The sequence below is a fragment of the Cantharellus anzutake genome (genome assembly GCF_015039405.1).
Source record: "Cantharellus anzutake strain C23 chromosome Unknown EI90scaffold_12, whole genome shotgun sequence".
Lineage (NCBI taxonomy): Eukaryota > Fungi > Basidiomycota > Agaricomycetes > Cantharellales > Hydnaceae > Cantharellus > Cantharellus anzutake.
The window spans coordinates 1,079,577-1,094,255 of NW_024066962.1; the positions used below are offsets into that span (position 1 = coordinate 1,079,577).

A 14,679-nucleotide genomic window follows, 5' to 3' on the forward strand; every position below is an offset into this window, starting at 1 on the left:
GTCCGATGGGGACTTGGTGACCTTACTTGGGAACCCTTGGCCAACGTAAACGATCTAATTGCGTTGGATGACTACCTAACAGTACAAGGGGTAGAGAACATCGAGGAACTGAACCGTCAACGACGGGATCAGACGCCGGACAATAGATCCAGCGGACCATCACGACCACGGCGTGAACGTCGCCTACCGGTCCGATACCAGCGGATATCAATGCCTTATCATGGCCAACTATGGCGTTGAAGCCATGAGTTGCCTAAACTGGCAAGTCCGGGAATATCCGAATAATATCGGATAAATGCGATGAAAGCGGGATCAAATCCTGCTTCCTACCATCAAATTTGAAATCGCTCAAATGAACGCGACTGAATCCCCCCTCGCTGATTCCTCCCTCGACCTTTCCCCCATCAAGGAGGCCCTCGTAGACTCCAGTCCAAACTCCCCACCTGTAAGTCCCACCACGGATGCTGCCATGTCGTCGATGGACGACAACTCCACAGTCGCTCAGACTGTCACCCCTGAAGCGCCCAGCACGGGCATTTTAACCCCAAAACAGGACCATTTGGTCCTGCCCACTCGCGTAAGCGCGAGTGAGAAATACCCCCACCTGCCACGTTCCACGCAGACAGGGCTCGATCAACTCGAAATGATTACAGAAGTCATGTGGGCCCATATCGAGAAGAAACTCGAGAAATGTAAAGAGACTACGTTCGAAGACGAACGTAGGAACGATGAGCTCGATGAGCTCAGGAACAAGTATGAGATGCTGCAGAACGAGGCCGACGACCTGCGTTCTGAAAACGACTGTCTTCATCGACAGGTCGAATCCCTCCGAAAGGCCAACGACGAACTCAACGAGGACGTCTTTAGAGTCGCACGCACGGCAAGGGGACGCCCTGCGTCTCCCAAACCCGCCCCGATCACATCTTCTGCTCCCTCGTCGTCACGGCCCACTGTTCCCCAGACCATCGTTATCCCCGGGGTTGGCCCGGTGGATCCTGCGTCGGCCAAGTCTGCGCCGTTGAAAAAAACCACCTCTTCCAAGAGATGGGCTCCCATGTCCGACGATGACGAGATGGAAGGCGAATGGGTCATCGACCCTGATGCCCCGTTCGAAGAATTCGTCACAAACCGTCCACCCGGCTACCATTACTACGAGTACTACGATGCCAAACTCACTGAAGTGCATGGCGAACCCCTACCCCCACCGACATATTGTCGATCGGTGGCCCTTCCTACCCGCTTCTACGACATCGACCATGTCGATAGAATCGAATTCCCAGACGCGGCTGCGCTCGTCCGCGACAAAGAACCTAAGTGGTTCGAGTTGGTTCATAACTACATACACACCGAAGAAGGTGTGAGGTTCTATGCTACAATGTACCATCTTGCCTGGTCGTTCAAGACGGGCAAGCCCTCGCAAGAGGACGTCGACACCTGTACCAACTGGTACAGGGTGGCTACAAACAACCGCGCCTCACGAATGCGTATGTCACGCGACGACATTGAGATGGAGGCGAAAAGACTTCCCGACCAGTACCCCCCGGCTCGTATTGCACGGATGTACATCCTCGCGTGTCGATGGATAAAACCAATGACTGATGACGCTCGTGAGCGTCGTAAAATTCAATGCCAGGAACGAGCACTTATGTACTCGAACCCTCCCCCAACATCGTACTCAAACCCGCCTATGATGTATGCGAGCCCACACCCTGTGGCGTATTCAAACGCCCCACCTCCGCCGCAATACCCCCCTCCGACATATGCACACTCGTCGGTGTACGAATCCGCCCACGCACCACCAGTGCGAGGGCGTGCTCCCTCTTCTCATGGACGTGGCCAACCCACGCACCATGTCCATTACTCGCACCGTTGTCAAGACGAGGATTCGTCCATGAACGACGCTGACGTCGAGACTCGTCACTACGACGACAACTATCTGAGTGACGATGTCGCTGTCGACGCGGCTAGGTCCACGACGACTCGTAGGACTATGTCGAATCGCCCATCCGGCTCTGGCCCGTCCGGGTCAGCGCCACGTAAACGAATGAGGAACTGACCCCCTCACATCCATACCTTCTGTCAGAGACCAGGGTCGAGACGAAGGAGTGTCTCCGTAACGGAGGGCTTCGGCCTCAGCGACTTCTGCCAAGAGCGCTGTGCCTAGTGACACGTCCGTGCCCTAACTTACTGACTGGCAATTAGAACCTAGGGGGGTAACTCTAGTTGATTTTTCTACTGGGGCGTAACCTATGTACAAGTGGGATATATATATGGTTACAGCGGGGACGGGTCCGCAATTGGCGGAACCGAACGGAGCGGAGCTAACAGGGTTTAACCATTAGCCGACTGAATATTACCGACGAGTCGGTTCGCGGGGTTAGCGGAAAGGCAGGCGATAACCCAGAAACGGAAAGGAGGGATAAGCCCGAAGGTGGACTCTGCAGGGCAGGCGAGTGTATTGCCCAGCGGAGGCGGGGGTGCGCTAGCGGACGTCGGAGCTGTCCGGAAGTCTTTGGGGCTCCGTACTTAGGGAGGCGTAGGTAATAAATTGAAATGAGGGGGTGGTGACCATCGAGGGGTACCGAGAGGATTGCGGAATAACGGGGGCTCCGAGGTTAGTGAGGGAGGAGCGGAGTTGGATCGGAGGGATCGGAGGGTCCGGAAGTCGATGGCCGGGGATGGATATGACACCTTCGTCAACGACAATGCCGTCGTTGATTACTCACTTTCGTCAACGACAAGGCCGTCGTTGATTAATAATTTCTTACCTTCATCAACGACAATGCTGTTGTTGATTGTCTATTCTGTACCCTTCGTCCTTTGTCAACGCAAACGTCGTTGATTATTCATTTTCTTCGTCAGCGACAACTCTGCTGTCGACGACCTACACTGTCAACATCATCACAGTGGACGATGGTATTTAATAAACTCACAACGACGAGAAAGTCGTTCCATTGTCAACAGCACTGTCGTCGAGATCTGGGTGCATATGTTCCAGGAGAAACTCTAAGTGGGCTTCGCCTACAAAATACTATTATAGCCTCCTGCAATGAGTGTGCCCCCGTTTGCATACATCCTTCGTATGTAGAACGTTAAAAAATTTTATTTCTTTAAAATGCTTGCTTTCCCCTTGTGTATATATGCTAGTACCCTGTCTGCGATCTAGTATCGCAAGGGAGGAGGATGTGAGGCCCCAGCCCATGTCTATATTCCGCCCACAACATCAGTTGATGTTGTGTTGTGTAATAATTATGTCGCGATGCTAATTTAGCGTCGCGGAAGCTTCTCTATTTATTTGTGCCGAGAATGTATAAGATTGTATATAAACCCTCGGGGTAGCTGTAAAAGGCGGATTAGCCTTTACTTCTACCCCATCAATATACAGCCAAATCAAGCGTATACTTAGATGGACTACTGAGGCCTGAGGCAAACGGGGGAACGTGTCAGGGCTCGGTCCTCGATCAGGGACAGCCCGACCTCAGTCCTAGGTGTGTGCGGTGTTCCGGGTGGTTGGGCGCTGAAGGAGAGAACGAAGGAAGGTCAGTTGGGAGGTTCAAACGAGACCACCACCAAGCTGTTCCCTGGTTCTTTAGTTAGGATGGGGAAGTGTACTAGTGTTATTTATTGTAAATATAGTACCAATCCGAGTGTTTTGGCTAATTCTATTTTTATGGGTTAGTTTTAAAGTTCCTGGGAATTGACTTACAGATAAACCGAGCCCTGCGGAGCTGTTTCTTTATTGAAATTTATTAATTTGTCTAGGTGTAATTCTGTGTAGCGTTGTTTAATTTGGATTTAAACTTGAATTTAATCTTCTACTTAGTGAAGTTTCAAAGATTTTATTCAGTTAATGAATTTGGATTGTGTCTGGAGTGTCCCTTGAGTTTGTTCTATTTTTGTCTTATTTTATTGCTTGTTTTAACAGTAGCAAAATAACTGTTTTGTGTTTACACTTTGAAATCTGGAGTGTTAACCAGCTCTCCTGTTGAAATATCTACTTAATATTTCTCTCCTTTATTGCTGCCTTTTACTACAGTGGCAATCTTAACTGTATATCACTTTTTCGCACTGGAGTGACAACCAGAAATGCTTGAGAAAAATAATACTCTATTTTCTTACTTCTCTAAGGGGGGCGAAAAGTCGCAGAAAGGGTCTCCCTTTTATACTCCTTGGGTCGCCTTCCTTTTTCACACTCTACCTTCTATTTACAGGATTTATTTACAGTGTATTTTTCTCAAACTGAATAAAAATGAAATTTTCATGCTATAGTTCTACTGCGCTTTTGCTGTGCTGAACTGCGGTTCTACTGCGGTCAGACTGCGCCTAGAATTCTTATTGTCCTCCCTCGCCTAAGCTATTTTAATGGTTAATTGGAACTTGGCTGCGCTGCATTTGCCGCAGTTACCTATTTCAAATTCCCTATATACCGTTAAATTTGCTATGACTCGATGATCCTGAATTCGAACTTCGCATTACTATGCGTACGGCTATGCTGAGACCTTCAGCTGATTTATTCCATTTTTATTTAGTGACATTTAGTTAAAATGAGACTGAAATGGTAAATGAGTGAATTATTCAGGTTTAAAACTGAAAGAAAAAGTTGCTAGTAATCAAGAATTACTCAAACGAATGTGTTATAGCTCTCCTCCTCATTAGAATATCGTTCCCTAAAATTCCCGCCATGGTCCGTCGTAGTTTAGTGGTTTTCGTGAATTTCGTTCATATTCCCTGATTCCCTTTTGTATTATCACATCCTAATCCTCCATATGTATTGTTCGTTGTTATAGTAGGTCGTCCTTGAAGATTTCATATTTTTATGTATTTTATTTAGGACTCTGGACCTCTTGAAGCTGTTTTCCCGCGCGTTTTCAGGTTTCTAACTTCATGTCCCTATATCTCATTCATTTCTGGATGTTTTCTCACGTTCTTGGTATCTTAAATTTTCATTTATTCCCACCTTTCCAATGGTACCAAGGTTGTGTCCTATTTCCTGGTATTCGTTGAGTTAGCAAAAGTTCGCGCGCACATTCGGTAATCACATGCGTCATTCCCATAGTCGTTCGTATGCAGGCGCCATTTCTGTTTAATTGTTCGGGATTTATGATATGCGTGGGTGTTTATTTCTTTCATATGGGCTTCTGTGATTTATTTCAGATTTTTCCCTCATGATTTAAGGTTGTTTTGCACTTTCCATGCTTTGTTTTGACCGGGCTCTTCCTTATTTGGACGGAAATTGGTCTTCGCGATCTGCCGAAGTGCGGATCTCGGTTCCGATGGCCGGTTCCCTGCGCATCGCCACCCTCACGTGTCATTACACATGATGCGGATTTCTATATTCCCATCATGGGTATAACTTCACAACGGCTGGACTGTTTGGGCTGAAAATTTGCATAACTATAGTTCCCCATTTTTAATAATTTCCGTGTAAATTTAGTTGTATGTTTTAACTATGGATCCTACGCAAACATCGTCTTTTCCCTAAGCTCGGACTTTCGATGTCACTATTCCCGTTATTGGATATCTCATTAACGCATGATCCTTTTATTATGAAAATTTGGGAGGATTAAGATTGGATCCCTTCCTTTCTAATGGGCTATCAAGCTTGTCTCGGTCGTTACTGGTTAATCTTCGCGCTTCCCTTTTAGGCATTGTCCTCGTTTTGCAGGAGTTTTAGTCATATCTCCATCGTTTATAGGTAGTTTCCCCTGTAATTACTCTCATTGGTTCCGTTTGGAAGACATCTACATTTCCTATTGTAAACACGACTCTGACTTTTGCATTAGTTCCTGAGGAATCTTCGTTCCATGGTACTTCCATCCTTGGCTACGTGTTCGGACGTGGGAAAGTAGTTTCCGTGGAGGTTCTCTGATTATTTTTATAGTCAAATCTTGGTCGATTGTCCTAATTCTTGGTTTAATATTTGCTATAAATTCCCCCGAGAATTCCGTCTCGTTGATAGTAAGCTTGAAGTATTTTTGCTATTTTTCTTTCTTTCGATTTATCGTGTATAGTCATAATAATTCGTAAAAATTCGTAAAATTCGTTAAAATTCAGGTCCTTCTATTTTCTCATATCTACTTGTCGTATGAGGTTTTTGTGATTTATCTGGCATATTTCCATAATGGGTTTCCATAGTGTGGCCGTTATTTCTCCTACAGTGCTAGACCCTGTCCTCAGCTCCTCAAACTCACTGAAGGGACTAAGCGGGGATTGAGTTGTCATGTATTACAGAGGGTAACTACAACTTGCCTAAGCGGGGATTGAGTTGAGAAGAAGGGTAAGTTTCCCTATTCCCTGCTTGGCTACTATAAAAAGGAAGTGTACTGTACAGTTCATAACGTGACTCCGGGTAGAAGCCGAGCATGTTCCCGCGACTCGGAAAAGGTGTCACATGGGTTAAGGCGAGTTGCTCACCTTGACCCACGTGATTTTTCCCGCAGGCTCACATGCGGGCTGAAGTTGTGAGAGGTATGTAGGGATGGGGAGGTCTGGGAAGTGGGGGAAGTCTGGGAAGGTGGTTCTGGGGTGTGGTTGGGTGCCCTGACAGCGGGGTCAGGGGCCGATCCCTGACAGAACGGAACATTACCATCCCCAAACTAGTAAGATAACCTTTCACCGCCCAAGCCCGTTACCGCTATGCGAGCGTGAGCGTGAGCCCCAACCTCATCCCTATCCTCCCTGAGGACTCCCTGCTCACTTCCCTGCTTGCCCCTAGGCTCCCCTACACTTGGCCGACTCCCCTGCTGCTGCACCAACCTCCCCACCCGAGTCCGCCTCCAGCACCGTGCCCAGCGCGACTCCCCTACCCTGCCCACTTGGCCCCTACAGGGCCGCTATCATCCCCGCGCCTGACTCCGGCCCAACTCCGAGTCCAGCGCCGCTATGATACCATCACCGCTATCGCGGCCCTACACTCTTTCCTTTATTTATCTGTTATTGTTTGTTTTGACCCTCGGTCATTGCCGGCCACTATGCAGCCAACCCCGCTCCTTATTCTTGTTTGCTTCCGGACCCTTTGGCCTTCGGCCCGGGTCCGCTTCCATTCATTCCTTCCTCCTATATATATCCTGTATGATACTTTATTGTACCTTAGCTCTAATATCAATGTGACCACGACCCCTAAGTCCTGACCCCAACAAGGCAACCCCAGTGAGTCCGAAATGAGGGCCAAGAGACAGCTAGGGGGCACAGCACTCCCTTTAGAGTTGCTGAGGCCAAATGCCCTACCCCCGGGCCTTGTTCGCAGCATCACGGCCATCGCGGCCTATAGCGGCCCGCATAGGCGACCTTCGGTGCCGACCCCGGATCAGTGTCTAACATATACCTACACCTCAGGCCGAGTTCCTCCGACTTTTGGACATCATCGGAGTTCCTCATGAGGACCATAAGCAACAGTATGGCGAAGTCTTGGAAATCATTGGTTTTGAAGTTGATCTACCAGCAATGACCATTCGGATGCCAAAAGACGCAAAGGCAAGTCTGGTGACAGCAATTCGCGACTTTGTCAACAATCCTCCTGTTGAAATAACCACCTCAGCCTATCAGGGCGTATAGTGTAATGGCTGTGCACACTGAGTTCGCGATCCAGAAGACTGGAGTTCGATTCCCAGTATGTCCAACTTTTAGGTTTCCCTAAAAGACCACGTGCAAATTCCAACACCTCCTACCCCGCGGCAACAATCCCTCCGATCTTGGCTGCAAATCCTTGGATATGCGAACTGGGCCCTCAATGTTTTCCCACTCCTCAAACCAGTGCTGAACTCCTCATATAACAAGGTCGCGGGCAGGAAATTTATGAGCGCACTGATTTATATTAACAAGCTCGCAAGGAACGACTTACTTTGGTTTGCAGATCAGGTGGAATCTCTGGAGGGGGTCCGAATGTTGGACACTGAGGAGTGGGGTGCTGAAGATGCGGACTTCCAGATTTGGGGGGACGCTTTGGCAATGGGTTTGGCTTTCTTTTCCCCTGCCCACAAAACTGCCTATATTGCTGATCCCATTGTTGATCAAGAGCGAACATTCAACATCTTCTTCAACGAAGCGGTCACTGTGCTTGCTGCTCTAGAATGGGCGGCCTCCCTTAACCCCCCTCCAAAATGCCTGGCAATTCACACTGATGTTGGAGGAACCGTGTGCTATGGGAGGCCGGACGAGTTTTCCGTACAGCCACATTCCTACATCCGAGCGAGGAACTTGCCCGGACAGCCACATTCCCGCGGTAGCGTGACTATTTGGTCACAACACCTTTTGCTTCTTACTTATTTTGGTCACTTCGGACTTATCCGCAAAGACCACAAACTATATTCAATCTTTTGAATTAGTTTCCTTTTCCCTCAGTTCTCGCGCATATAGTGAGACTGAGCTTTACTACTAGAGCAAGCGGTTATTCCGTTAACTGATTCTACCACATCTTTCGCAATTTTCAACACTTTGCATGCCTTGGAAGTGTACAACCTGATCATTATGGCAGCGGTCAAAATTCGCTTGGAGTCAAAGATCGACTTGCACATCTTCCATATTGACGGAAAGAAAAACGTCATTGCCGATGCACTCTCACGACGGGCCTTCACCATCGCACGTTTGCATATGCCTGGACTCTTAATTAAACACTTCACACCCCTGCTGGACATGTCAGGGGCAGTCAAGGTATGAATTCCCAGGGGAGCTCCTCGACCACACATCCTGTCCATGAGAGATGGTCGATGGAGCGTCTGATGGGAGAGCGTGCTCATGCTTTAGGTGCCTCCCTTGAACGGAGTACTCGCAAGGCTTACTCTTCTGCTTTCATGTCTTATGTCATTTTTTGCAACACCCACGAATTTCCGATAAAGCCCACTGAAAACATGCTGAGTTTCTTCATTGTCTATATGTGCCATTATATCCAGCCTTCATCGGTAAAGTCTTACCTTTCAGGCATTTGTGCAGAGTTGGAAGGTTCCTGGCCTGAGGTTCGAACAATCAGAAACTCACCTTTTATCACGCGTTGCCTCAACGGATGCATGAAACTGCACAACACACCCACCAGGCGGAAGAGGGCCCTCACAGAAGAGGACCTCATTAGCATCCAAAGTAGCTTGCCCACCCCTCCTTCTCATGACGACATATTGTTCCTCACGATGGTGTTCACGGGCTGGCATTGCTTGATGAGGTTAGGAGAATTGGTGGATCCCGATTCCTCCATGCTGCGCAATTTTTGAAAAACCATTTCCCATCGCAGTGTTCATTTTAACAAACTCCCGCGCCCGCACATCTCATTCACGTTACCAATGCACAAAGCGGATCGTCTGTTTGAAGGGTCTCAGATCGTGTTGGAAAGCCGTAGAAATTGATTGGACCTGTTAGTGGTGTTCGCTAAGTATTTGGTTTCGCGCGATCAGCGGTTTCCTCACCTACCTGAGCTTTGGCTGACGAGCAAAGGAACAGTGCCAACATGTTCTTGGTTCATATCGTGCCTTCAATCGATCTTTCCTAACAACAATGTTAGTGGCCATTCGCTGCGATCGGGTGGGGCCACTGCGTTGGCACTGGCCGGAACTCCATTGACTCGCATCCAAGCCATTGGGTGCTGGTCTTCGGATGCTTTCTTGATCTATGTGCGGCAAAACCCAATCTTAATCCAAGGTACTCTCACGGGAGTATCAGCCTTCGATGGCGCTGCCTTCTGATCAACTGGCCACCTGCCTTCACTCGATTTTCATGCACGCGCTTCATCATCATCTCCTCCACCACCATCCGCCCTCACCTCCACCATCGTTGGATTGAAAGGACACGGGTCACGCGTCGCGCGCATGCGGCAAATTTCACATGGGCCCTTTGTGGCCGTTGCCCACCTTGTTGTGTCTCTTACAGTGATGCTTCACCAGTTTTCGACCTCCACACCAATACATCGGACAATGTGGACCTGTCGATTAGGTCTTTCCATTGCATCGACGTTCAGGATCCATCAAACTTTGACATCATTAGTCACGATGGTATACAGAAACGTTGGACCAGTACATATAAGAGAAATGAGTAACCTTCATATTGAGATTATAAGTTGCAACTGTGATTTGTTATGGGCATAGTGCCAGCAACTATTCTATCAATAATATCTAATAAAAAAAATTGAGGCTGGACTTGTTAGTACTTGTTCTCCATGAGCAGGTGGCAAAGTGGCAAACACAATGACAAGGGGAAATGAGGACCACCGGACTTGGGTTGCTCAAATGTGGACCATTTGTGCCTCGGAATGACGTCCAAGATTGGAAAGAGCTTGACGTAGATTTCTGAGTGAACGGGCCAATCCCGGGGCATATGCTCCTGGGTTGATTTCAACCAGCTGGCATTGGATCTTGACACTTTCTTCGATGAATGGGAGCGCCTCCGAATGCCGTCCGAGATTGGAAAAAGCCAAATATAGATTGTTGAGTGATCTGGCCAAATCCGGGGTGTACGATCCTGGGTGAACAGCCACTAGCTCACGGCATAGTTTGATGCTTTCTTCAATGAATGGGAGTGCCTCCGAGTGCCGTCCGAGATTGGAAAGAGCCAAATTTAGATTGCCGAGTGATCTGGCCAAATCCGGGGTGTATGATCCTGGGTGAATGGCAACTAGCTTGCGCCGGAGTTTGACGCTTTCTTCGATGAATGGGAGCGCCTCCGAGTGTCGTCCAAGATTGGAAAGAGCCAAATATAGATTGTTGAGTGAGATGGCCAAATCCGGGGTGTATGATCCTGGGTGAGCAGCAACCAGCTCATGGTAGAGTTTGACGCTTTCTTCGATGAATGGGAGTGCCTCCGAGTGCCGTCCGAGTTTGGCGAGAGCATCATGGAGGTTGTCGAGTGAGATGGCCAGATTCGGGGTGTATGATCCTGGGTGAACAGCAACTAGCTCGCGCCGGAGTTTGACGCTTTCTTCAATGAATGAGAGCGCCTCCGAGTGTCGCCCAAGATTGGAAAGAGCGTTATATAGATTGTTGAGTGAGATGGCCAAATCCGGGGTGTATGATCCTGGGTGAACAGCAACTAGCTCGCGCCGGAGTTTGACGCTTTCTTCAATAAATGGGAGCGCCTCCGAGTGCCGTCCGAGTCTGGCGAGAGCACCACGGAGATTGTCAAGTGAGATGGCCAAATCCGGGGTGTATGATCCTGGGTGAACAGCAACTAGCTCACGCCAGAGTTTGATGCTTTCTTCAATGAATGGGAGCGCCTCCGAGTGCCGTCCGAGATTGGAAAGAGCCAAATATAGATTGCTGAGTGAGATGGCCAGATCTGGGGTGTATGATCCTGGGTGAATGGCAACTAGCTCGCGCCGGAGTTTGACGCTTTGTTCGATGAATGGGAGCGCCTCCGAGTGCCGTCCGAGATTGGAAAGAGCCGAATATAGATTGTTGAGTGAGAGGACCAAATCTGGGGTGTATGATCCTGGGTGAACAGCGACCAGCTCACGGTATAGTTTGACGCTTTCTTCGATGAATGGGAGCGCCTCCGAGTGCCGTCCGAGTCTGGCGAGAGCATCACGGAGATTGTCAAGTGAGATGGCCAAATCCGGGGTGTATGATCCTGGGTGAGTGGCAACCAGCTCACGGTATAGTTTGACGCTTTGTTCGATGGACGGGAGCGCCTCCGAGTGCCGTCCGAGATTGGAAAGAGCCGAATATAGATTGTTGAGTGATCTGGCCAAATTTGGGGTGTATGATCCTGGGTGAATGGCAACTAGCTCACGCCGGAGTTTGACGCTTTCCTCGATGAATGGGAGCGCCTCCGAGTGCCGTCCGAGTCTGGCGAGAGCACCACGGAGATCGTCGAGTGAGATGGCCAGATCCGGGGTGTATGATCCTGGGTGAATGGCAACTAGCTCACGCCGGAGTTTGACGCTTTCTTCAATGAATGGGAGTGCCTCCAAGTGCCGTCCAAGTGTAGACAGAGCCAAATATAGATTGTTGAGTGACAGGGACAAATGCGGGGTGTAGGACATTGAGTCTACAGAAAAAAGGTAACGGCAGAGTGCAACAGAATCACTTGCTGCCTCATGCGCCTCCTGAAATCTTGACAAGAATACCAAATTCCTTGAAAGCTGGGCAAGCACATTAGCCAGTGTGCCGACAGTATCTTTTGAGCTGTGGTCAACAGACAACTGGAAGATCATGAGGCCGTTTCATTAACACGATCGACAATCCATACCTTGACCCACTCAGGGAGTAATGAGATATTGATGTAGCCTTCCATTCTCACACAGACTTCCACCCAGCGAGTTGCTTGCTGACTGAGAAACATGCCAACTGACCGATTGAGCTCTTCTGATGGTTCCTGGACTCCACTAAGGTGATGGACAATATGACGGCATGCATAACGAAAGTGTTCGGATAATTCCTTTGGAGGAATACCCGGCATTTCATCTCTTCCAGACAAGTCTTCAATCAGTCCTAAGCCCTCTATAGAGCAAAGATCCTGGTTCAGAATCTCGGTGCATCGCAAGGCAATCCTGGCATTCTCTATCCTCAAATCTACTGGACTGCAACCAGGGCCAATGGACCAGAGATCAATCCGATCCACAATGAAGTCGCGGAATGAATGGTGTAAGATGCGAATCGGGATGTAAGGATCCTCAACCCCCAAGAGGAGAGGGGCGAGTTCAGCCAATGCATAACGGACAGAAGAATTGAGGGAAGGTGACAAAATCACATCCCAGGCAGTGACCGACAGAGGTTGCTGTGCAACAACGATCGCTCCCATCACGATTGGGTAGTCGTGCACAAAATCTTCATCTTCCCAATTACACCTTTTCAGAATCGTTGTGTATAAATGATCCATCATTCCCTCGGCAGGGACCTTTGAACGTTTGGTGCCAGTGTCGAGCAGGCGCCCCAGTGTCCTCATTGGATCGTTGCTGTTCGTCTCCATGTAGAGGAAGATTGTGCTGACCCAAATAAACAAGCCATTTGCTCGTTCCAAGATCTCCCGAACTTTTTTGTCCTCGTCCTGAAGATTATCGCGCAACTCCGGATGCGATTTCTTCAGCTTTTGAAGCTGGAAACTGATGTATGTAGCACAGTCCTGCACGTTTGTCTCATCCGAGAGATCAATAGTGAGTCGATTGATAGGGTAATTGGGGGAGAGGAAACGATTCACGAGATCAAATTGTCTCGATGTGATGAAGAATTTTATCGAAGATGGTAGCCTGGGCACCTCCTCCCTAAGGATTTCGGCAAGGGGTAAAAACACGGTTTTGTCACACTCGTCCAAAGCATCAATAATGACAACCATAGAATGACCGGAAGGCGGAGGTGTATGGAGGAGAGGCAAAGCCACCAAGTTCTCGAATTGCTTCGCAAGTGGGGCTGTCAAGAGAGAAGGATCTTTTCTAAGAGCAGAGGTAATGGAACCGCGGTAAATTGGGTCATGGTCTGCTAGGGCTCGGGCTATGCCGGTGAATAGAAAATCGGGCCGCGCCCGTTCACCCGCTTTGAAGAAGAAGTGCAGTAACAGAGTAACGTTCCCTTCGTTCGCACATCGCTCTGCTATCGTGAGCGCAATTGAAGTCTTTCCGGCACCGGCCACAGCAGTCAGTAGCATCAGCCGATTCTCACTCTCCCCAGTGTTGCGACACCATGTCATGATACGCTCAGCAAGATCAACCCTAGTGCCTTCTAGGCATGCCTGAGCGGAATCACCAAGGGCGATATGAGGGTATCGGAGGCTCTCGAGAATTTTATCTTCCTGTTGGCGACGTTCTGCATCCTGTTGACGACGTTCTATGGCCGCTAATTTGGCGCCAGTCACCAAGTTCGTCCGAAGCTGCATCGACCGAAATTCAGAATGATTATGGAATGATACTATAAGGAAAGCTACCTGAAACGATGCCAATGCTTTGTCAAAATCTTTCTTGAGGCTATTAATCCTTCCTGGGTCTCGCAAGTACGAAACTGCATTTATTAAGGCCGGTCGTGTCTCTACTTTCTCCCGTCTTCCTCTGATTCCGGACTCAATCACCTGTAGAGCGCTGGGACTTGATGTTCATAACGATAGCAAAGACCACCAGAAACAAATGCAGCTTACTTTTTGAGCTTTGTGGCACTTTCCATCCACGGGTTTGCTTCTTCCGTTGACGCATCGTAAGATTTTATGACCAAAATCACCTCGACCACGGTGTCGGCTACGTATTGACCGAAATCAGCCCATTCCTTCTTGTTGTCTCTGAACTTCTACGTTTCCCAAACTAGTGTGAGCTTCCATTCATAGCAAAGCGTAAATCGTTGCCAACCTGAACCTCGTCGAGGATGGAGAGTGCACCGCCAGTGGCCATCTTGAGAGGGGGACACCAATCAGCCGTAGCATTGACGACCTTGAGAATCGGGACCGCTATGTCAACCCCCTGCACGAGCAGATCGTCGATCTTATGCCTGAGAGCTTCGGCCCCTTGCTGCGCCGACATGTTCGATAGTGGACAAGTGGATGGAGGAGAGGGAGAGCTTCGGGCGTCAAACACACGTGTGAGGTCAGAGCCACGAGGCCCCCGTCTAATTATGGAAGGGCATAATGAATACTTTTGGCCGACATAATCCCTCGATCTGATCCGATATCAGCGGCGAATTCTAACAAGCGCGGTTGGCATGGGCAAGTGGGACGGATGATGACATCAAGTCTTGATCAAGTCCTGTATCCTGAGAGAGAAGAACTGCAAGTGGCATAAGTGTT

The 14,679-nt window shown here is 48.9% G+C and overlaps 2 protein-coding genes and 1 non-coding gene across 3 annotated transcripts; 2 read left to right on the plus strand and 1 right to left on the minus strand.

The window, feature by feature from the left end:
• Positions 1-7,320: 7,320 nt before the first annotated feature.
• Positions 7,321-7,902, plus strand: EI90DRAFT_2834970 (uncharacterized protein; the record flags this gene model as incomplete). The annotated part of the gene is made up of 2 exons (XM_039053648.1): positions 7,321-7,503; positions 7,627-7,902. Coding segments are annotated over 2 exons (459 nt in total), but the record flags the coding sequence as incomplete, so codon positions are not given.
• On the plus strand, positions 7,545-7,618 carry EI90DRAFT_t82. Its single transcript has one exon. It is a non-coding gene; the product is annotated as a tRNA-Ala (tRNA).
• Positions 7,903-10,135: 2,233 nt separating the features above from the next.
• On the minus strand, positions 10,136-14,550 carry EI90DRAFT_276112 (uncharacterized protein). The gene is made up of 5 exons (XM_039053517.1): positions 14,246-14,550; positions 14,041-14,186; positions 13,834-13,984; positions 12,166-13,779; positions 10,136-12,118 (listed from the first exon to the last, which is right to left on the minus strand). Exons 1-5 carry the CDS (start codon positions 14,414-14,416, stop codon positions 10,205-10,207), a joined length of 3,996 nt encoding a protein of 1,331 aa, XP_038918972.1. The 5' UTR covers positions 14,417-14,550; the 3' UTR covers positions 10,136-10,204.
• Between the last annotated feature and the right edge of the window lie 129 nt (positions 14,551-14,679).

Bases quoted from the DNA above. Each gene is read 5' to 3' on its own strand.
- EI90DRAFT_276112 (XM_039053517.1), bottom strand. From the start codon at position 14,416: ATGTCGGCGCAGCAAGGGGCCGAAGCTCTCAGGCATAAGATCGACGAT. The intron at 14,187-14,245 runs GTTGGCAACGAT...TGGGAAACGTAG, and splicing joins CCATCCTCGACGAGGTTCAG to AAGTTCAGAGACAACAAGAA. The intron at 13,985-14,040 runs GTAAGCTGCATT...ATCAAGTCCCAG, and splicing joins AGTGCCACAAAGCTCAAAAA to CGCTCTACAGGTGATTGAGT.